The 24,501-nt window shown below is 41.7% G+C and overlaps 1 protein-coding gene across 2 annotated transcripts in view; it reads left to right on the top strand.

Annotated features, from left to right (window-relative positions):
• The window catches only part of ELOVL6 (ELOVL fatty acid elongase 6), a 140,022-nt gene extending 132,870 nt beyond the window's left edge, over positions 1-7,152 (top strand). For both annotated transcript variants that reach the window (XM_054030394.1, XM_054030393.1), the window contains exon 4: positions 776-7,152. In XM_054030394.1, coding sequence (XP_053886369.1) covers positions 776-1,200 — 425 coding nt within the window. In that variant the 3' untranslated portion in view covers positions 1,201-7,152. The remainder of the gene's footprint in view (positions 1-775) is intronic.
• The last annotated feature ends 17,349 nt before the right edge of the window (positions 7,153-24,501 follow it).

The raw sequence follows: 24,501 nt of genomic DNA, 5'->3' as shown, positions 1-24,501 counted from the left end.
AAACCTGGGGGGTTGGGGTATCTAAATTTGGGCACCTAAATCCATATTTAGGCACCTAGTAAAAACTGACTGAGCAGCTACCACTCATTGACTTTCATGTGAGCAGGGGTTGGAAATCAGATAATTTCATTCATATGCTTAAATATAGGATTAGGGGTCTAATTTTAGGCACCTAGGTTAGAAAATGTTGACTTGAATTTTCTGCCTTATAACCTCAGGGACAACACATAGTCAGTCTTCCCTTACTATAATTAGCTTTTGGTTTGTTACACGTGGTTTCCTGGTGTCTGTTAAATACCACTGTTTCCTGACATTGCATCAGACAAATGGACATTGCTTGTGCTCAGAACATCAAAACACAAGTTAAAAATACAATGCTTACGAGAGACTTTCACAGATTGCCTCCTGAGCAGAGAATGTCTTTAAATTAAGCAGTAGCATTTTAAAATAGCAGTTAGTCATGTCACAAAGATTGGATCCTATGTTCTTTTCGAACAAAGACCCTACCAGTGCAGACAGTGTTTGGACCTGGGAGTTTTGGTTCCCAATCATAAATCTAAAGGGACACTTGTAAAATCTGGCTCTGGACATACATACAGAAGTTGTTTCTAAATTCCAATAAAGTTATGGGGTATTTAGATCTGAGGTTTTCATCAGTGCCCCAAAACGCTACAATCTAAACAACTTCCCACCATTTTAAACTTGGCAGAACATTAGAATTACAAAGTAGTTTGATTTGTTTCTGATATTTTCCCCCCTGTCTTCTCTCTTACAGGAGATACAATATTCATTATTCTTAGGAAACAGAAACTCATCTTCCTGCACTGGTACCACCACATTACGGTGCTGCTTTATTCTTGGTACTCTTACAAGGACATGGTGGCTGGCGGTGGCTGGTTTATGACCATGAACTATGGGGTCCACGCCGTTATGTACTCTTACTATGCCTTGCGGGCTGCTGGCTTCAGAGTCTCACGCAAGTTTGCCATGTTCATCACCTTATCACAGATCACTCAGATGTTGATTGGTTGTGTAGTTAATTACCTGGTCTTCTCCTGGATGCAACAGGGGCAGTGCCACTCCCATGTTCAGAACATCATCTGGTCTTCTCTCATGTACCTCAGCTACTTCGTGTTATTCTGCCATTTCTTTTTTGAGGCCTACATCGGCAAAACCAGAAAAGCAAGGAAGGCTGACTAGTGGTATAAAGAAGACAGAAGCCATAGCTCAGGGTCATCAAGAAAAACAAAATAAAAACAAACAAAAGAAAATGGCACAAGGAAACATGTATGGTGCAGCTAAAACTCGGCAGCTTAGGGACAGCTAGGTTGGTTTAAACCAGTAAGTTTATGATCCTATCATGGTGAGGACTCACTGAATTCTACTCCATCTCAAAGGACTGCTGAGGAAAGACATCTTCCTTCTTGTACCTGTCAGCTCTGAAAAAGGAAGGAAAATAACATTTTGTGGGGGGGGAAATAAGCGTTGTTCTTCCCCAAAGATGGAAGAAAGACTTTTTATTAAAAACAAATTATTTCTATATCCTTTCTAATCTTTTTTCTGCATTAAATTTGAACAAAACAAAGCAGAGAGCAAACTGTTTGTGTCTATGATACCAGTACAGTTACAAAATTAAAAACTTTATCCTAAAGGGTTGACATGTTTACCCCAAAAATGAAAAGTGAATGGCTATCTTGAATGTTTATTATGGAAAGTCATTGAACTCCATTGCAGTAGTGAATGTAGTGGATAAAAGATTGATTTCCCCATTCTGTACTATGCTGTGCATGCAGATCTGGTATGCAACATCAATGCTTTGAGCAGGCAGAGGGGACCAGTAATTTTACAAGATTTTAATGTGATGAGATGTGCTGTTGCAATACATATCATATCTCAGAGAGTGCTTTTTCCAAGTGCATCAAAGTCAAGGAATTTCTGCAGCAGAATAATACAGAGGGTTAAATCAATCTCTGTTAAATCACTTGGGGCTAGCAACAGAGCAGTGGGTGGGGAGGGTGAGGGAGAGAACCCCCAAATATTTTTAACAATTATCTGTGAGTCTCAGATTAATCAGCAGTATAATAGAAGTTGAAGAAAATGAAGGTGGGGAGGAATCAGAAGAAAATCTAGAGAGCTAGAGATAGGCACTCTCTCTATCTGCAGAATAGAGCCCTGTGCTACAGCACATCTTTTATATTTTTGTGAACTTCAGAAAAAGATCTCTGCAACCTTAATAGCATTCGGCAGGACTGTATGTGACCTTGGGTAACACTGTGTTTCTGCATTTGCTTCATGAGCAATGCAAAGATGTTTAAAGTGCCCTCCTCTGGTCATGTGGAGATACTACAACAAAACATACTTGGAATAGTTTTTCTTGAGACTTGTATAGAAAAATTAGTCTAAATGAAATAATTTTGCTGCAACCGCTTAACTCTAATGTCCGGAGAGAATTATCCTTAATTAAGAACAATCTGTACTGTAGCATCCGGCTGACCACTTAAGAAGACATCCTGTTCTCAAGTCAGCTACAGATAGAAGAAAAGGTATTTCACTCTGAACCTCAGAGAGAGTTAGTTGATAAGAGCCATATTCTTTCAAAGAAAAGTAGATTGCATTATCTGTAACATTTCAGTCCTTACAAAGCCAAATAAAATGTGTACAAGTTCCTAGTATTTAAAAAAAGCAAGTATGTAAACTTGATGTTAAATGTGTTAATGTAGTATTCTAAATTGTATCAGTTTGGTAGTTTGACTAAGCAATTAGAAGAACTAGATGAACAGAATAGGGGTTGCTGTTCTGCATAGAATATACACAACTACACCCATATACATGTTATGTGACTTGTCAACAAGAAAAAAGTCCAGTGGAAGAGAATCACATTTTCTGGTTAATGCAAAAGTTGTCATTATCTTTCTTGCTTTAATTTGAGATTGTACAGTACAAAGTATTATTACTATTATTTTGGCTTTAATTGTGCTGACATTCATAAAAACAGAGCTGCTTAATATCCTATTAGAGACGAGAAGGGCTTTCAGTGTCTCATTATGTGAAGAAGAAAAAAAATAAAGTTACATTCCGTATTATGTGAATGCTTTTAAAAGAATCAGAAAGTCCTTGGGGGCCTACCCATAACTATAACAAGCAGAAAAACAAGTTTACATGTGTGTTACTTACGTTATTGATGTTCTGGCCTTATTTTATGGTACACAACCAACAGCAAAATGTGATATTCAGTAATGAAGATAACGTGAGCTTAAATGATAGAACTACTGTATAAGAGCTATTAGACAAAAAGAATTAAATGTGTAAACGATCGTATTTCACAGATTTGGAAGTAGATAATTATAATGCACAATAAGCTGTTTTCTCCTGCTTAATATTTGCCCGGGCTTAAAGGTAGCAGTAACTGAAGAGAAGCAAAATCATTAAGGATGAAAAAGACAAAATTAAACTTGAATTCAGTCAGAACAGAAGCATCAGTAACAAGCCAACAATTGTGCCATTCAGATGTTCAGTTCTGTGTTTCTATGGTCTCTAATCATTTCTATGCAGGTTGAAATAAAAAGGAAGTGACCCACATGTCTTTTGAAATTAGGGGTGAAATCCTGACTCCACTGAAATCAATAGTTTTGCCATTGACTTGAATGAGGCTAACATTTTCACTCTATAATGCCACTTCTTTTATCTGAATAATGGGAAAAATTGCATTCATTTTAATTTATTTTATGTTTATTTAAAGGCTCAATAAACATTACAAATAAGAAGCTAGACCATAGATAGGTAAAGTATTATGGGCTAATCTCAGTGGTTTAATAGAGGGGAAATAATACAGTAGACTTTTTTAAAACAATTATTTCTGTGCAGTATTTTCAAAAAATATACAGTATTTTACACATTTTGTTTAATTTGTCAAGATGAAAAACAAATGATACTGTATTTAAACATAGGACGAGATTGAAGTCCTGGGAGTTTTGCCATTTACTTAAACAAAACCAGAATTTCACGCAGTGAGTAATACTTTACTCCTCTACGAATACATCTACAGAGCAAATGAAGTTGCGAGTATAGCATGGATAGGCAAAGATTAAAGCTAGCATGGGTAACAGTAGTGAAGGTGTGGTAGTAATCCAAGTACATATCGAGGTCCCCAAAGTCAATGGGAACTAGGGTGACCAGATGTCCCGATTTTATAGGGACAGTCCCGATATTTGGGGTTTTGTCTTATATAGGCGCCTATTACCTCCCACCCCCATCCCGATTTTTCACACTTGCTGTCTGGTCACCTTAATGGGAACTCAACTACAGAGTAAAGTCTTCATGCAAATAAATGGGACTACTCGGATAAGAACTACTTATTAATGGATTGCAGGATCAGAGTCGTATTTGGCAGTATATTTGAGTAAATTGACGGCTGCACTGAAAATTGAACGGTCATTTGCTTTATCTGATGCCATACCATGGACTCATTTACTTATGTCTTATTTATATTGCAGTACTGTATAGTAGAATTTTTACTGATGAAGTTTCACTGGATTAAAATGTGATAGTCTCAATTCCTTTAAATTAGATTAAGTCCAAATACAAAAATCTTTGTTTTTATATTTTTAGTTTCAAAAAAGCACACATCCCTTTCAGGCCCCCATCATTTATTCTAATAACATCAGGGTCAAACCTAGGGGGCCAGCTTCAGTCCTGGTGTAATTCCACTGAAGTTTATGCAGTATTGCCAATCCAAATTGTTCAAAATTCATGAGTCAGGCCCTAAAAATCATGATTTAAAAATAATAAGTGTTGGGTTTATTTTTCTTTGCCTTTAACATTTTGAGCTTTAGGGGGTCACAGTTTCAACCTCTACTCTACAAACATGAGGGTTAGAGACTTATCTTTTTTCAATAAAAGCTAAGATTCTGTTGTAGTCACATGACTCCAGGAGCTTAGACTGTAAGAAAAACACTAAGTATTGTAAACCTAGGATAAAATAATGACAGTTGGCAGCACAGTTCATGGGATTCATTTGGCCTTGTGAAGTCAAAGAAGTTACACCAATTATGAATTCAGCCCACTGGGGCCAAATTCTGTTCTGATTTACACAGGTATAAATCCAATATAATTTCACTGGAGGCAGTGGAGTTACTCTAGATTTACACTCATACAGCTAAGAGCAGAATTTGGTTCTTGCTGAGCAGTGATATTGTATAGTGACTATTTAAAGAAAATATTTTCAACTGGTTAATAAAAATGTCAAAAAGTAGGGTAAGTCTGAAAGCTCTTTAAGTTGTGCCTGTGGGAAAATAACCCATGCTTACAAACATTTGTACATCAGAGTCACAAATGATTTGTGTCCGATCTCCCAGATAGCACATAAGAGTGACTGGATGCAAAGGAGAGCTACGCCCATGGAGCCCACCAGGAGAACGTCACAGTAAACTAACAACTGCTTTTACCTTACAAAATAAGGACACAGCCATGCAGATGGAATACAGTCAACAAGCAACCTGAGTAGTTGGAATCATGGATTAGGATGTATGTTACAGTAGATATGACAAGGCAATCCTGTCCTGTTTTCCAAGAAATGATAATTACTGATAAAAGCCATTTACAAATCAGGGTGCTTAGGACATTAGATGTGAGAGGTTAAAATGTGGATTAGCAACCTTTCTAAAAATGAGTCTAATGTAAATGGGGTGTATCCTATATAGCTTATACTACTGTGGCTGGTGGAAAATGCTTCGGTGAAATGGTCTGTCCCTACACATTTTGTTGAGTAGTTAATTGCACAGTGGCTCCTTGGTCCCACTCAAGTGTTTGACAACTTCAGAATTGTTCTATGATTTGTTTGACCCTGAAGACTTGATTTCCGTATGTTTCTTCTCTCTCATAAAATTAAGTCTTGGGAGAATATATTAGTTGACAAACACTTAAGTGAGCTAAACTCCTCCTGTATGCAGGTAATCAGTTTTATGTAACAGACTGTGTAAAACACAAATGATTGTGACTATGAAAACAGCAGCCTTTGTGGGCAGGTGCCAGATACAGTATGTTAGTGCAATGTGATGTATCAAAACAAGTTAATTGTTTGCTTTCTGTCCTGTATTTCAGAACCACTTATAACAGTATAATATATTTATATACAAATAAATATAGGTATACTTTATGTATAGTAATAAACTGGCTTTGATAGAGGAAGCAATTTGAATGGATGATGATGAACTCCAGCATTGGTGTGATGTCTCTCTCCTCAGGGTCTGATTTGAAGCCCATTGAAGTGGATGAAAGACATCCATTGACTTCAGTGGGCTTTGGGTCAGGCCTTTACAGTCCAATCCTACAACGTGATAAAAGACCTAAATCCTGCTAAGTTCAATGGGTGTTGAGGTTGCTCAGCACCTCCCAGGCCCTGAAGACACAAGTCATTAATCCTTAGCCACATTACCCTCCCTAAATGAACTGCAGAAATTATAAGGAGAAATCGTCAATATTTTTCTATTATTTTATTTCTATATCGCTTTTGTTCATTTAATTAAAGACAAAAGACCCAGATCCTGCAACTGGATCCATGCCCATGCAGAGCTCCACCGAAGTCACTGTGGCTGTACATGGGCAGAGAGGTCTTTACCCACTTGGAACTAGTTGCAGGATCAGCACCTAGCAGGTTTCAAGATAACCAGCTATACCAAGTTAGATCAGCTTTGCAGAGTGAGTTCTGCAGCTTGGGCGGTAATGGGCCTTTCCTAAAATGTCAATATCTCAGTGGAGTGCTGCATTTTGCCAAGTTGATGTGTTTGAATCTATTTCCTATGGGACATACAGCAGTATTCCCCTTACATCATGATATTCCCGAGAGCTCCCACTTCTTCCTAATCCTGGGCAGCTTCAAATAGGTCCATCTGCCAAAACCCAAACCCACCCACCCCACAGCTCTGATTGACTTTTCTGCTTTCTCAAAAGCCAATACACCTTTTAGGCTTCTTGGAGTATTAAACCTCAAGCTAGATTGCTATTCAGATAAGATTAAATGTGTACAATAACTAGGAGAGAATAATAAGAGAAATATCTTTATTTTGCCATTTTCAAATGGATATTTCACTACATAAAAGGAATTTTATTTTTTATTTTTTGGGAGGGATATTGCTATTCAAAATAAAATTTTAACTTTTGGTTGAAAATTAATTATTTTTCTGTGTTTTATTTTCTTATATTATCTCTTGAGGCAATAATTCTGTCATGTGTGGTTATAGGGTGACGTAGGCAATTCTTTGGCCATCAAACTATGGTGTTCCTATTGTATCTCACTTCATGCCCCCACCCCACTATGATTTTTATACAAACACACAAGCATCTTTATTCTTTCCAAGTATATAATGTGTGTATATTTTAAATGTGCATAAAAGGAATTTTTACTGGTAATGGGTTTCAAAAGGATCATAATCTTTTGATTTTACCTTTAGAAAAGCTCGATTCATCATGTTTATTTTACATTAAAGGCCAGATTTAGGGGCAAGTGACCCAGGCGACTGCCTGGGGAGCTGGGCTCAGGGTGCTGTTTTCGTTGTTAGCAACAAAAGGGAAAATAGAATGTTTGAAGTTAAATGTTTCCGGTAGTCTGTATTCAAAAGTTGAACAAATGGAGGGTGGGAGGTGTCTAAAGAGGCTTCTTGCCTGGGGTGCCATTTGGTTTAAGACTGGCCCTGTTGCATTCTGAATGGAAAGGTGGAATGCACAGACACAGAAACAGTCCTTTGAGAAACTGTACATAAGACTGAAAGAGTCACAGTAACTTCTGCTGAAGTTTTCTGAGCAGGTCTCTCCTTTCTGTATGGAGTTCTTCCCAACCTCCATGTGCCCTTTAAACCCCTTTAACCATCAAACAGTGTACTCAGCCACGCTGACAGTTCCAGTGGTCTTCCCACACACCACCCCCTATTTTATTCTTCCTACCCCACCCATCCTACCACATGAGAGTTTCAATAAACAGCTCCCCTGGCCTCCCCCTCACACACACACACTCAGACTCTGGTGCAGTTTGGAACAATGCTTCTCTTTTTAACAAAACAATAAACACAACATTGCTTGCTCCAGGCCTCAGTACTGGCAATCACAGTCTACACTACCACTGACACACTCCACTACTGAAACACGAACACCTTCTTCCATAGCCCTACATCAACAAAAACACACATGTTTTTAAAATTTTGCAGTTAAATCAAAGCCATATTTGATTTAACTAATTATGCTAAACTTTTAATGTACAAGCATATTATTTTGCCAGAAAATAAGCATACTTAGCTCTTACAGTGCTTCTCAGCCACCGTTCTCAAAGTACCTTACAATGGAAGGTAACCATTGTTGTCCCCATTTCACAGATGCAGAAACTGAGACATAGAGCAGTGAAGCAACGTGTCCAAGGTCACCCAGCAGGTCAGTGACAGAGTCAGGAATAGAAACAAGGTGTCCTTAGTAATGCTTTTGTCACTTGGACCTCTAAAGACTTGGACTTCTGTGTATGAAAATTCAAGCCAGCAATGTGTTTAATTCTATGTTGATTAAGTACAAGAAACTACTGCCTCAAGACAATATTTATGTGCTAACAAAATCTCACATAGTGTCCTTAAAAGAGAGGGCTGATTATATTCTGCCCTTAACACACTGTGCTGTGGCCAAGTACTGCAGCCTATGTGGTATGTAAGAGGCCCTTAGGAAATGGGACAACAGTAGAGATGGGCCAAAACGAGAACCTCTTATCTAAGCCCCTTGGAATTTGGGAAGGCAGGGTAGGGTCATACTTGAATACCTCTATGTTTATTCTTCCCAACAGCTTTAGATCCAGGATAGAGCCAAAACCAGTGGGGTCTTATTTTCTGGGTCACAGACAGATTTTCTGCCAAAAATGGAGAAAAACCACCTGGAGAATGGCTAACCTGTTATGTTTTTCACCATCTGAGGCTACCACCACCTCTGAGATTTCAGTGTCAATAACCCTGAACTCTTGACTCCATTCAGCCTTGAACCTGAATCTAGAAATCAAACCTAAACCTAAGTCAGATGCAGAGCCAAAATGCACTCCCCTTGGGTGCTTTTTCTGAGAACAGATTACACCAGTGGGCCATCTGGAAGCAGAAATCCTGACACTCTACAGGAAGCAAAAATAGAAAGAAAAAAAGTCTCATTGGGCAGTTAGATGTACAGTGCTATATAAAATGCTCAGGCAAACCACTCGAAGTTTAATCCTTTGACAAAAAAGGATATTTCATAATCTGTACCCACACGTGCACACACCCCGGAAAAGCATTCATTTGACCATTTGTTTGGAAATGGACGGCAAGAGTTAAAGCTGGAGCAAGATCATCCCTTGGTCAAACCATAGAGCCACTCTGCATTCCCTTGCTTTTGTAAACTCATCAGATTTATGGGGTCAATTTTCAAAGCAGTACGCGGATTATTCAACACAAAATACAGCTCCTGTTCTTGCTGATGGAATTAATTCCCTCATCGCAAATGGAAAATGTATCCCTTACAGCTTAGCTTTTGTCTGTTTGTTTAATGATTAGTCTTAACTAATGGTACAAATAGCACAGGGCATTTTCCCAAGTGGAATGTGGTTTTTGTCCCCTCAGGTGCAGCAGCAACCATCTTAGCCTTCTTGCACAGTAACTATATCATATTATGTCAGTATTATGCAGAACTCCTAAGTAGTCTGATAATTAGGCAAAGTCCTATTGAAATCCATGGTGCATTTTTACATTAAATAAGTGACTTTATTCAGTAGAAACTACTCCCTTCTCCTTCTACAGCAAAGCCAACTATTTTTATATACTGCATACTGCGGACACTCTGGCTGTTAGTAACATGTGAACAAATCCAGAGTAGCTTCACTGAATTTAATGGAGTTATTCCAGGATTATGTCAAAGTAAGTGAGATCAGACTCTCGTCCAAGCTCTCTTTATGCAATATGAAACAATATTACACTTACTGTACAAATATAACCCCCATTTCCCCCCTACCTTATTTCAATAAGATTTTGTAGAATAAAATTAATGTAATAATCCTGCATAACGTTGACTAGAAAAGTATCCTTTCAATTACTACACCACCACCAAAATGTCATAATCAGGGCTGGCTCCAGGCACCAGCGCAGCAAGCAGGTGCCTGGGGCGGCCAACGGAAAAGGGCGGCACGTCCAGGTCTTCGGCGGCAATTGAGCGGCGGATTCCTCGGTCCCTCTCGGGGGAAGGACCTGCCGCCGAATTGCCGCCGAAGAATGAAGCGGTGGCAGTAGAGCTGCTGCCGAAGTGCCGCCAATCGCGGCTTTTTTTTTGCTTTTTTTTTCCGCCGCTTGGGGCGGCAAAAACGCCGGAGCCGGCCCTGGTCTGGACCAAAATAATGTCTGAAAAATACTAAGATAAATACAACCACAGTTTTGCTGTGGAGTAAATCAAAACCAACTCTCCAAATATTTTGACAGACAACGTAAACATTTCGTCCCATGTGATTAATATGTGGTTAGGGCCTATCACCCTAAAGAGTAAAGTATAAAATGTGTGCATCAAATACATTTTCTTCAGTAACTAACATTTTAGAAGGGTGTACTTCCTGCAGGTGTGCCCTCATAGAGCATACCAGGCTCTCCTCATCTAGCACCCCCTGCCAATGGCCACTCTGTCCCTGGAATGGTCTGCCTTTTCTCATGACTCAGCCCCCACCCCTCCAAACCCCTGCCCCCAGCTAGGGCCCATCCCTTCTGGGGGAACAAAGTTTAGCAAAAACACAGTGTCCAATCCATTGCTTCAATTTTCAGTCCAGGGGTTCATGCACCTTTTTCTCAGGCCTTCCAACAGTCCATAGCCCCTTATATCAGGGCTTCACACCACCTTACCAGTGGTTGACAGGCGAACTCAGACGTACCCTGGGCACCAACTAGGGTTGTCACCTCTGAGGTATATCTGGGATTATTTTAAGACCATAAAATTGGACATCTAAGTCCCACGGAGATTTCCTGAGAGAGCTAGCGGAACAAAGGGGCGCACCTGGGAAAACCTGAACAGAAGGCAACCCTAGCTCCAATCCAGGGACGCCAAGACAGGCAGTTAAGAGTCACTCTGCCAGACTCCTTGTTGCCACCGCCCTGGACTTCTTCCTATCAAGCCTGTCAACAGGCCTTTCTGATAGCCTCTCTACAGTCACCCTTCTTTCAGGGCCAGGACTCACAGGGTTTCCCCAGAATCCCCTAATAAATCCCAAGTCAAAAAGATAAACTTAAACCCACTTCTGCCCTCCTCGAGTTGACCTTTCATCCTTGTGTTCCCTCATTGATAGCCTCCCAGGGCTTTCTCCCTAGAAGTACACCTCCTGCCCTATTATCAGGGTTCACCGCTGGAGCCTGCTGCACCCCCACAGGCTGCTCTGTCTCTCTCCTGGTATCCTGCCAGACTTCGCTACTCAGCAGCAGATCCCAGGGCCAACTCTCCCCCCAGGCTTCCTTCTTGACACTCCCGGTCTCTCCACTCTCAGATTCAGGGGAGAGATCACAGTGTGTCTTTCTAAAGCCCCCCTCTGCTCCAGGCCTCCTGCCTTCAACACACCCACCCTGCTCCTCTCCCAGCTAGGACTCCTATTTGAGTAGGGCTGGCTCACCCTCCAGGTACAGTCAGAGAGGTTAATGGACCTTTCTGGCCCACATTAAAGCCAAGATGGAATATATACCCTATTACAAACATTACAAATAATGTTAATGGTATTAATTATTTAATAGTAATTAGTAAAATTAACATATATAATAGGATTATTCACAACTTTAAAAACATGTAAGTAAAACAATTCAGATGCCCAACAAGTACTATTTTAAGTGTAAATATCTTAATTGTTTCAAATGGAATATTAAAATAACTAGCTATAAACCCAAACCACAATCTTGGATGAAAACTCCTTCAAGATGGGAGGCAGGGGGGTGTTCAGTTTTAAATAGTCAGAGCGGAACCTGCTCTCTGGGTCAGATCCAAAACTGAATGGGCCTGGCTTCTGGTTGCAGATCATGTGTCACTGAAATCTACCCAAAATAACTTGTGAGATTTTGGAGCTAACTCAAGACCAAACCCTAGCCCTGATTCAGCCAGAAACTCAGACTCGAGCCTAAACCTAATCCAAATCTACAGGCCAACCCTACTTACTCAGCCCATCTCTGTGTGAAACCCAATGAGGTGCATAGTAAGGCCCAAATTTTCAAATGTGGCTCCAAATTCAAGGTTTTTTATTTTTGGATTGCCTGATTGTAGATACGTAGGGCCTGATTTTCAAAGGTGAACATGCACAGTTCCAACTGAAGTACATTTTTTCCCCCATAAAAGCCCCTTTATGACCACATTGTCTTGTCTGCCCTAAACTCACAATCTAATGGGCCCTCATACAGTACTTGCTATTCCTGCCCTTTTCTCTCCGCCTCTTCTCCCTTTCTTGTATCCCCCTCAGTTCTCATTGCAAACAGATTGATAAGTTGCTAAGACCCTGACACAGCAAACCAATGCAGTTGATCACACACTTTAACTTTAAGCACACAAGCACTCCCAATAAAGTAGTTTTATATAAGGCAGCAAAAATACAGGCCACATTTGAAAATTTTGGACTTAGCATCTTCTGTGCTGTCCAGTGCAAAATAAATAGGAGATTGCTTTAAAATATGATGCTTTGGGAGTCCTTGCAAGTGCCTCATTCATTTTCAGTGACAGAAGTGAAAAACCCAGGAGAGAAGAACAAGTTTTCCCCTGAGATCTTCCTACTTGGGAATAGTAACCACTGTAAATGCCTTTAAATTTGATTTGCTTAAAGCAATTTTTTTTTTTTTTTTTTTGGCTAGACTCTGGCAAAAAATGTAAAATGTGTGAAGCAAAGCTGCATTCTTGCTAATAGCTTGTATACCATACAGGGTTTCAGCCCAAAGTGCTTTTATATAGCCAGATATTAGACCTGCAAAGTATGGTTTAAAATAGAAATTCTGAAAGACCTGGAAGGAATTTACCTTCTCAATCTTATTCTAGCATGTTTTCCAGTTACTATTGTGACTATAAGTATCAGGGGGTAGCCGTGTTAGTCTGTATCCACAAAAACAACAACGAGTCCGGTGGCACCTTAAAAACTAACAGATTTATTTCGGCATAAGCTTTCGTGGGTAAAAAAATCACTTCTTCAGATGCATGTGAAGTGAAATTACAGTAAAAATTGCAGCTGCAGGCATTATATAATGACACATGAAGAGAAGGGAGTTACCTCACAAGTGGAAAACTAGTGTTGACAGGGCCAATTCGATCAGGGTAGATGTAGTCCACTCCCAATAATAGATGAGGAGGTGTCAATTCGAGGAGAGGCAAAGCTGCTTTTGTAATGAACCAGCCACTCCCAGTCCCTATTCAAGCCCAAATTAATGGTGTTAAATCTGCAAATGAATTTTAGTTCTGCTGTTTCTCTTTGAAGTCGGTTTCTGAAGTTTTTTTGTTCAAGTATAGCTACTTTTAAATCTGTTATAGAATGTCCAGGAAGATTGACGTGTTCTCCTACTGGCTTTTATATGTTACCATTCCTGATGTCCGATTTGTGTCCATTTATTCTTTTACATAGGGACTGTCTGGTTTGGCTAAATGTACATGGCAGAGGGGCATTGCTGGCACATGATGGCATATATAACATTAGTAGACGTGCAGGTGAATGAGCCCCTGATGGTGTGGCTGATGTGGTTGGGTCCTCTGATGGTGTCGCTAGAGTAGATATGGGGACAGAGTAGGCAACGAGGTTTGCTACAGGGATTAGTTCCTGGGTTAGTGTTTCTGTGGTGTGGTGTGGTGTGTAGTTGCTGGTGAGTATTTGCTTCAGGTTGGGGGGCTGTCTGTAAGCGAGGACTGGCCTGCCTCCCAAGGTCTGTGAGAGTGAGGGAGTGTTTTCCAGGATAGGTTGTAGATTGTTGATAATGTGCTGGAGAGGTTTTAACTGGGGGCTGTATGTGATGGCCAGTGGTGTTCTGTTATTTTCCTTGTTGGTCCTGTCTTGTAGTAAGTGATTTCTGGGTACCCGTCTCACTCTGTCAGTATGTTTCCTCACTTCCCCAGGTAGGTATTGTAGTTTTAAGAATGCTTGATAAAGATCTTGTAGGTGTTTGTCTCTGTCTGAGGGATTGGAGCAAATGCGGTTGTATCTTAGGGCTTGGCTGAAGACAATGGATCGTGTGATATGGCCTAGATGGAAGCTGGAGGCATGTAGGTAAGTATAGCGATCAGTAGATTTCCGGTATAGGGTGGTGTTTATGTGACCATCACTTATTAGCACTGTAGTGTCCAGGAAGTGGATCTCTTGTGCAGACTGGTCCAGGCTGAGGTTGATGGTGGGGTGGAAATTGTTGAAATCCAGGTGGAATTCTTCAAGGGCCTCCTTCCCATGGGTCCATATGATGAAGATGTCATCAATGTAGCACAAGTAGAGAAGGGGCGCTAGGGGATGAAAGCTGAGGAAGCGTTGTTCTAAGTCAGCCATAAAAATGTTGGCATACTGTGGGGCCATGCAGGTACCCATAGCAGTGCCACTGACTTGAAGGTATAAGTTGTCCCCAAATCTGAAATGGTTGTGGGTGAGGACAAAGTCACAAAGTTCAGCCACCAGATGTGCCGTGGCCTCATCAGGGATACTGTTCTTGACAGCTTGTAGTCCAACCTTATGTGGAATATTGGTGTAAAGAGCTTCTACATCCATGGTGGCCAGGATGGTGTTTTCAGGAAGAACATCAATGCATTGTAGTTTCCTCAGGAAGTCGATGGTGTCTTGAAGATAGCTGGGAGTTCTGGTAGCGTAGGGTCTGAGGAGAGAGTCCAAATAGCCAGATATTCCTTCTGTAAGAGTGCCGATACCTGAGATGATGCCTGGCAGCCTCCTGTTCATAATCCGACCTGTTCATTATGACTACAGCACCTCCTTTGTCAGCCCTTGATTATAATGTCAGAGTTGTTTCTGAGGCCGTGGATGGCATTGCTTTCTGTACGGCTGAGGTTATGGGGCAAGTGATGCTGTTTGTTCACAATTTCAGCCTGTGACTATAAAGAGCGAGCTAATGAAGTAAGCTCCATATACAGTACTGAATTATTATAGCCAAAAGATTCTGCAAGTGTGGTTTTCTACATACTTTCCAGAACATTCTTCTGTTCATAGGATCACATACAGATCATTAGACAACAGTGAGTAAAACTAAGGACTAAATTGTGATGGACTGCATGCTTGTACATGGGAGTGAGAACTACCCTTACACTCCTGTGCAAGATATCTATGCAGCAGCAAGCAGCCACTCCAAATCCATTTAGTTCCACTCCAGCGCCAGGGAATTGGGAAGGGTGAGGAATGGAAGGAGCTTTGGTGTCACCCAACAACTCACTAGTCAGTGCTGCTGAGTCAGCACATAGAGGTACAAAATACTGCATCCCCGGAGCAGGGAGGGGATGAGTTTTGCCTTCGGAGGCACAATGCTTCCTGGGGGTGGCACAGCATAAGCACTGCCCCTTTCTCAGGGCTGGGTCCAAAGTATAGCCTTATATTAATGCAAGGGGGTATATTTTAGGACACATATTTAATAGGAGCCTAAACAATACCAGTAAGCTTTGACAATTCTGTTAAAATGGAAATTAAAGTATTTGCCATACTTTACATTTTTTTTAAAAAGGATGTTACATGCAGAATATATGGTACTTGGCAACAGTGCTGTGGTAGCTGAATGAGTCAACAGGGCAAAGGAGACTCTAAATCAGTTTCTTTTTCTTTCTAATGGACACTTCTCTGTGTGATTTTCTTAGTCACAGCAGCCTCTTCCACTCTTGGACTCATGTTAAACATCCATCATTGTGGCACCTGTAAAATATCTGCAGCTCCTTTTCTTCTCAGCTCCACTGTATTACCATATGTCTGGCTGGCTGTGTGTGTGGGTAGCAGGGTAACGTCAGCTGCTGATATACCTTTTTTATGTATCTTGAGGCATTGGGCTCTGGATGTCTGCTTGTATTACTGAGGAAAAAATAAAGTCTCATAATTTATTACAATCACCAGGTCCCTAGACGTGTTTTGTACAGGATTCTTGATGATCTTCATATACTAAATTCATGCCATTTAGCATATCATTATTAAGGCTACGATTTAATCATGGGTATTTTTAGTAAAAGTCATGGACAGGTCATGGGCAAGAAACAAAAAATCACGGCCTGTGACCTGTCCATAACTTATACCATAAATACCCCCAATTGAATCTTAGGAAGGGAGGCTGCCGTGGGGGTGGGGAGCCCAAGGCACCAGTTGCCAGGGGGAAGTCCCAGGGGCCCAACGGCTGCTCTGGCCACCACCGCGGGGGGAGCTCCAGGGAGCCAGCAGCAGCTCCGGCCGCCCCCAGCACTGCTGCTTGGGCAGTGCCCGGGGCCAGCTGCATCAGCGCCTGCTCAGCCGGTCCCCATGGCCAGCCACATTGGCCACCGCTTGGGTGGTCCCCAGGATCAGCTGCCCGGGACCGCCAGAGCAGCGACTGGTGCGGCTGGCCCCAGGGCCACGCAAGCGGCTGGCTGCAGAGCCACTCCAGCAGCAGCCGACATGGCTGGCCCCAGGGCCGCCTGAGCAGCTGGCTCCTTGGGCAGCCCTGGGGTCAGCTACACTGGCCGCTGCAGAAGTAATGGAGGTCCCAGGAAGTCATGGAATCCGTGACTTCCATGACCTCTGTGAAAAACACAGAGCCCTAATCATTATTATACAGATGTATTGCAGTAGCACCTAGAGGGCTCCACAAATCTGTGGCTTATTTGTGCTTGTCATTGTACATATAATAAGTGGGCAGCCCCTTATCCTAAAGAGCTTGCAATCTGCTTTCTATGTAAGATTTTGAGGGTGGTGAAGTTTTTCCCATTAACAGTGTTATAAGAACTGTATGTGTCTGTGATGGGGTGAGCTCCCCACACTAGCCCTGCAAGAGCTGGGTTGGGCCAAGTGGGCCCAATCAGCTAATTAGGCTGCAAACAGGGGAGCTTTAGGCTGGAGGCAGTTGATTAAAGGAGGCTCAGCTGGGCAGGAAGAGGTGAAGCCTATAAAGCCCAGAAGCTGAGGCCAGATATGGCTTGTTGGGAAGGCTGCAGGAAGACTAACAGCAGCTGCACTCTAGGAAGAGTTTTCTTGGAGCTGATATGCTCAGTGAGACAATGATAACCAGAGTGGTAGGAAGTAGTCCTGGGAGGGTAGACAGAAGAAGCTTAGAGTTGCTGAGCTGTGGGTCCCTGGACTGGAACCCAGGGAAGTGAGGAGTCTGATTTCCCTTACCAGCCACTGAGGTGTGGTATCAAATTGAGGCAGTGAATGAGAAGACTGCCGATGGACTTTACCCTGGAAAGGGAAACGCTGAGTGACCTAGCCAGAGGGCTGTCATGATGGAGATGCTGCAGGTTCTGGAGAAAGAGGTGCTGCAGACCAGAATCACAGCTGTGGTGTGTGAACTGCAGATGGGGAATATCTACCTCAGGAGTTAATCCCCAGAGTGACCAGCAGGATGCGCCAGACCAGTGGTGAGTGGTGCACCCTATGATAGTATCTTTTGAAAATCTCTGCCTCTTTGAAAAAGGAATGACTTACATCAACACCAGCTGAAATACAGATCTGTGTTCAACTATTCTATTTATCTATTATAGGATATTTTTTCCCTGAATATCCTTTCAAACCCCAAGTAAGACTTAGGTAAATCTGAGCTAACTTTGCCAAACACATAGAAACTATTCAATATTTTTTTTAATATGGAGATCTACCTATCTCATAGAACTGGAAGGGACCTTGAAAGGTCATCAAGTCCAGTCCCCTGCCTTCACAGCAGGACCAAGTACTGTTCCTGACAGATTTTTGCCCCAGATCCCTAGATGCCCCCCTCAAGGATTAAACTCACCTCTCTCTGGGTTTAGGAGGCCAATGCTCAAACCACTGAGCTATCACTTCCCCCTCAGTATATAATGAATGAGAATGAGTGGTTTGTTGTATTTCCTGAACTACTCAGGGCCGCTCACTCAGTGGCTATTTATATATCAGCTAAGATGTGAATGTTTCCTTTTTCTAATGCACCTCACCTGCTGTCTAAATGCAATAGCTTATTTAATGTATTTAATCCATTCTTTGATAAGATACGCAGCGTGTTACAGCTCACCACTGTAAGTGAATTGTTGCTTACAGAGGCCTCTCTTCCACAAGGCTATCTTGTCCTTTTCTGTGTAGAAATATGTGGAAGGAGAAAATTCTTTGTAATTGACAGAGAATTTCTGGAGTTCCATCTGAACCAGACCATCCACAAACACCACCTCCTATGCTGGATGGAAAATGAATAACATTTTCACAAAATATGCTGACTTCAGATTTCAAAGTAGGGGATTAGTCCTGCTTTGAGCAGGGGGTTGGACTAGATGACCTCCTGAGGTCCCTTCCAACCCTGATATTCTATGAAAAAAAAGTTGTTTTCATTCAACGGGGTTCAAAATGGCCCATTTATCACTTTTTTTGGTGAAACTTTTGCTGTTTTTAAATCAATTTTCGTTTACCAAAAATGGTTTTAGTAAAAAAATTTGAAAATGTTAACCAAAAAATTAACTTTTGAAAAATAATCCATTTTTGACAAAGCATCATTAGAAAATTTTTGGCCCATGCTGTGTACAGCCCAGCAGACAGGTAGTTCAGCTCCTTCAAACTACAGGTGTCCATAGGCTTTCTCCATCAGATCTCAAAGCATCTATGAACCACCCCATGGAAACTGCTCACTTGGGCTCTGCTATAGTGCGTTCCCCAGTGGAAGCTGGTCCATATTCACTTTCACAGGAGTTTCCTTGTATAGCGGGGGCTCACCATGTAAAATAACATTAGCACATGCAGAGGAATCACTTTGGGTTGTGGGGGGATGCTGCTGTGGAGAGACACCCATCCCCTCAGTTCTACCCTTTCCGCACCTACACAGGGATTTCCATGGGATGGGGGAAGGGAAAGGAGCATGTCCCAGAGCAATGGCTCCCTGACCCCACTTACCCTTGATCCAGCTCCACTCTCCAACTTATTTTTCTGCATATTCTTCCCCCCCGCCACACACACACACTTTACCTTGTTTTGTCTGTTAATCCCTCTTCCAAATGGTAGCTCCTTACCAGTCCCAGGTCTCTTCTCCTTCCCCCCGCCCCCCCTTTCATCCCTATCACCCAGTGCATGGGCTCTCTTATATATTCTGGCAGGCCACTGACCACTCCTGTTTACATGTTCTCTCCAGCTCTTTCTATGTTAAACAGTGCTTCTCCAAATGGTGCTGCCTGGTACCACAGACCCATCAGGAACAGTTGCTGGATCTATCTCATCTAGGTATGTGTCAAATACCTGAGCAAATGAGGAGGCTGGACATGGTACCTGTAGCCAGCCGTGGCTGCCCAGCAGCTCTTCAAATGGAAGCTTGTACCATATCCTGGAGAAGTCTTGTGCCCAATATGTTTATATGCAATATGAAATGATTGTAATGTGCAAACATCTCATTCATTTCAATAGGGCTTTGTAGAATAAATCACTGTCTTTGGGAGGAAAAAAATGGGCTACAAGTTCATTCTACTAATACAATGGATCATATCTTCATTATAAGACTGAGCTGCATACAATTTAGTCAAAAACATAAAAATGCAAAACCTAATACAGCAGTTATCAGTCACTTGAATAATCCAACTGAATCCAGTGGGGTTACTTGTATCAGTAAGGACTGCCAGATCAGACCGACTGGAAGTTGCAGAAGCTGGGAATGCAGAAGCTAGGAACACAGAAGCTAATTCAGATCACCATGCTTTGCTGGTTGCCCCGGCCAACCACTCTTGTAAACTGAGATTGTCAATAAAAAATGTTTATCCTGGGTAATGGAGGAAATTTGGTTTTATTGCTAGAGCTGAGCCGCTTGTTTTATAAATAAAGATTAATATCAGTGCTACCCTCTGAATGCTTTTTCTTTACTAAGATGATTGGCCCTACAGAGTATTTACCTCCGTCTAATTTCAGTGGGCCACATCCTCCACTCCAGCTGAGTGTTGCCAAAGAGGACCAAATGGTCTTAGGACCTGGCACAGTAATGTACTTTAGCACATGCCTCACTTTGATTTCAACAGGGTTTGGATCAGGCTCAATGGGAAGGCTCCTTTTGACTTCAAAGGGCCTGATCCAAGCACACAAGTAAATCCCATTGACTTCAGTGAGACAACTCTTGCTTAAAATGAGGCAATGTGCTTCAGTACCTTACTGACTTGGGGCCTTGGAGATGTTCTCCCAGCTCTATGCCGCTTGAGGATGCTCTTCTCAGGAAGCCAGATGCACTGCATTTACAGCTGCATTGCACACACACACACACACCTCCAGCTGTGCAGAGAACGCAGAGAGGAGACAATCATTGGGTCCACTATGAGTACACCAAGTCACTGGTGATTTAGGATGTTGATACAAATAAGAACCCTTCAGTTTTGATTGTGGCTACTAGTAGGGGGTGGAGTTAATGCAAAAAAAATTGCAGGGGTGTTTCTTGCCAAATTGTCATGATCCCTTAAAACTAGAACTGTGTGAAATATTCAGTAAGGGCCTTGAAAATTGTAGGGTTATGGTGGGGGTGTATTTGCCACACTGGCCTCTGAGAATAAATTAGGCCAAGTGAGCCTAATTGACAAATTAACAATGGGAGGGAGAGAGGCTACAAGGAGGCCACTAATTAGAGGTAAGGTGCAGCAGGGCAGGAATAGGAGGGGCCTGTAAAAAGCCTAGGAGCCTCAAGGAGGGCTACAGGAAAGGCAGGCTGAAGTTCCTTCCTGAGAGGAGGGAGTTGAGAGATGGGTGTACCTAGACAGGATGGGAGCCACTGATGTAAGAAGAAGCCCTGCGAAGCAGCAAGGGTTAAGACAGTACAGGTCTTTGCTGCATGTTATAGGGTCCCTGGGCTGGAACCAAGGGTAGGGGGTGGGCCTGGGTTCCTCTATCAGTCCTTTGGTAGTGGCATAGGGCATTGGAGAGATCAGATGGTGTAGAGGGACTGTGATTTACCCAGAAGGGAAAGAACTTTGTGATCTGGCCAGAGGGCCAAGCTACAAACCAGAAGCTGCTGCTCCAAGAGGGGGAAGAGACTGCAGACCGGGAAGGAGGAGGAAGCAGCGGGCAGAGCTGATGGCCAGGAGGAGGCAACGCAAGCGGTGAGGAAACCCTGTCACCGGGGTATTGCTTGTTTTGCAGAAAATCCTGCAAAATTTCATTATTAAAAAAATTAAGTAACTGTGAATCTGAATTTTGAGATTAAAATTTTAATCTGAAATATTTATTTTAACATGAAACATGACAATTTTGCTTGTAAAAACATTTTCAAATTCTTCAGGGTAAAAAAGGTGCCTTTCTATATAAGGAAGAGGCTATGCTATGCATGTGACTTTTCTGCTATTGATATTTGTATGCAACATTAGCCATTTCATGAACACTTCCTGTGAAGCAAAAAACTGGTACTGTAAAATTGCACAGAATGAAGGGGGGTATTTTTTCCTTGTGGAAAAAGATATATATGCACACTTTTTAATGGCCCTATTGAAAACTTTTACAGATGCAGCTGACTGAACCTATTGTACCAGCAAAGTCAGGACTGACTAAATTAGCCTTCCTACTGCATTTAACTACAGTTACACATAGTTTCTCAGGGTATTTCTGCTTTGGAAGCAGGAGAGCTTTATAGATCAACTCCCTCTGCCTCCTGGCTCTCATAAATTAAACACCAAGAGTCATTAAAAATATAGGGCAAAATTTTCAAAATTGCCTTAGGGCAAGATGGTATTAAGGTGTCTAAAGATGTAGATAGGCACCTAATGGGATTTATCAAAAATGCCTAAACAGGTTAATCACCTAATTCCCATTGATTTCATGATCTGGAAGGTGCTAGCATATGCTGAGCTTTCTGAAGGCTCTAATTACCTTGCAGAACCAAGCCCTCAAATTGGAGTTTCCCAATGAGCTGCTGCATTAATAATAATAATGCTCTCTAATGCTGCCGGCGTCAAAGACGCTAAATTCAATGAGGTAGGATGAGTTGTCTCAAAGTAATGCACAAATGGAAGAGTAGTAAGATACCATGGCAGATGCCAGCAAGGCCAGTGCTATGTGAAGTCTTGAAGGCCAGTATGAGCAGCCTGAATTTGAGGTGGAATAAGATTAAGGCAGTGGAAAAAATTTGAGGGTGATCAGGATAAGTGGCAAGGAATATGATTTTGGCTGCTGAGTACTGAATGGATGGGAGATGTGACAGGGGTAGACAGAGAAGTCAGAGCCATGGAGCTTGCAGTAACCTGGTAAGATGAGAACACAGATTAAAGTTGTTGGAGTGAGGACTAGAGAAGAATGTGTGGAAGGAGCTGCTACAGACCTGGGGAGGGTTCTGGATGTGAGGAGAAAAGGCAGGATACTCAGTAATCACAAGACTGAAGGGTCTTGCGGTTCGTGATGTTTTCACTTAAGAGAAGTGTAAACGGGCATTGGATTTGGAGGAAAGATGAGACATTTATGCTTCACACCATACCTGAAAGATTCACCAATACTCTACTGTTTTGTAAATATTACTAATATACCATTTTTATTGTCACAGCAGCTTATGTCCAGAGGACTTCAGAGAAATACTAGCTCCATAACTATTCCAATGTTCTAATCTTGCCAGATGCTTAAAGAAATAGACCAACTGTTAGGATCTCATGGGTCTCCCAAATGCTGTTATAGCCTTCAGCACAACACTAATAAATTAAGCAATCCACCTGCTCTTTCCTTTACTGTGGACCTGATCCATCCAAAGACTCCCATTGATGTCAGTGGTCATCAGATCAGGTCCCATATGACTGTCTGGAGCGTGATGATGATTTGTGGTCATGATCTTGATTTTGAAATATTCATAGGAAGGCTGCAGTTTGCAATGCTTATCTTTTCTATCAGACCTTCTAGACCATACAGAATGCTATACAGTTACCACTAAATTTCATGTAACCAAGAGTATGAATGAATCTAAAAGTTTCCTGCATTGACAGCACATATGACTTGACATTTTTGAATATTTTTGAAAGGTGAAATAAGACCACTTTGAAAAGAGATGAATTGTGTTCACATATGAACTGAGACTTTCTAAAATTCCAATATGTTTTTTCTAGAGCAAGAGGTTGGGAGGGCGAGGGGAGAGAATTATGGTTACATTTTAGAAAGTGACCAAGACACACAAGTTAAAGCAGGTGTTACATTGAACAGTATTAATAGCATGGTAAGATTTCAGTACCCTAGGCTTTGTCAGTCTAGAAGTTATAAATGGATGCATGTAAGAGATCAATAGCACATTATGGAAGAGTACCAGCAACTTTCTGGGAAACAATGAGTATTTCTAAACTGTTCACTTGGGCTGGTTTTTGTATGGATTTTCAATAGCAAGCCAGAATGCATTCTGGCCTGCATATAGGACTGGGTATTTTTGTTAATATATAATTTACTGTGTGTTTTATGGCAGAATGTGAGCAGGAAACATTGGCTTAATTCACTAATTTGGGAAATCTAGATTGTTACAGCTGAACATTTTTTCTCAACTGAGACTATAATACACTGTGTGTGGGGTGGGGGGGAAACCACATTACTGAAACCCACTGAATAAAACACCTTATGTTTAAAATAAAATCAGTGCACACTGAGCTTTACTTCACCTCTCGATGGAAGTGTGGGGAACTTTGCTATTAGACAAAGCTGATTATTGGTTGAATAATCTCAAGTTCCGGAAAGATGCAGAATTCCCACAACAAGAGTCCAGTGGCCATTTCAGACAGTTATAGCAAAAAATAGTTCATTTATACAACTGCTCATTAGGCATTGTTTTGGATTGGGCGCCTAGATCATATGAGGATTGATTGTGTGCCCTGACTGGATAACTGCAACTTTTACAAAGGGAATGGGAGCAGAGGGACTCAAAGATTTCAAAAGGGCCGAGTGAACAGACTCCATCCTGGTTGACATTATACCATCAATATAGTGGCTGAGCACCTCACACAGTTATAACCTCTATGCATAAACACACGCTACTTTCTCTTCCCTGCGGTATGCTGGGACCAGACTTGAGTCCATGTGCTTGAGTTTTCATAAGACTTATGCTTTCTATCAATGTTTTGTCAAACCAACAAACACTTGCATGAATCATCAGGGAAAATGGATAACAGATTGCAAATACCATCAAAGTGAGTTTTGGATTTTTATCTGACCAGGAGTACCCTAGCAGGGGGTCTACATTTGTAATTCAGATTTATTTTGATAAGCACCCACCATTTCAGATGTGCAGGCCAGATATTTTCTAAGCTATCCAAACCTCATCAGCCAGCAAGCCTGATGCGGAACTCCCCATAGAACAGGCTTTCAGTGAAAGTAATGTCAAGCTGTCTTGTTCTGACCTCTTTATTTCTGGGAAGCACTTAAGAAAC

The sequence above is a fragment of the Malaclemys terrapin genome, chromosome 5 (assembly GCF_027887155.1).
Source record: "Malaclemys terrapin pileata isolate rMalTer1 chromosome 5, rMalTer1.hap1, whole genome shotgun sequence".
In the NCBI taxonomy this organism is placed as follows: Eukaryota; Metazoa; Chordata; order Testudines; family Emydidae; genus Malaclemys; species Malaclemys terrapin.
The sequence above is the reverse complement of the archived record's forward strand: the minus strand, read 5'-3'. Positions and strand labels throughout refer to the sequence as shown.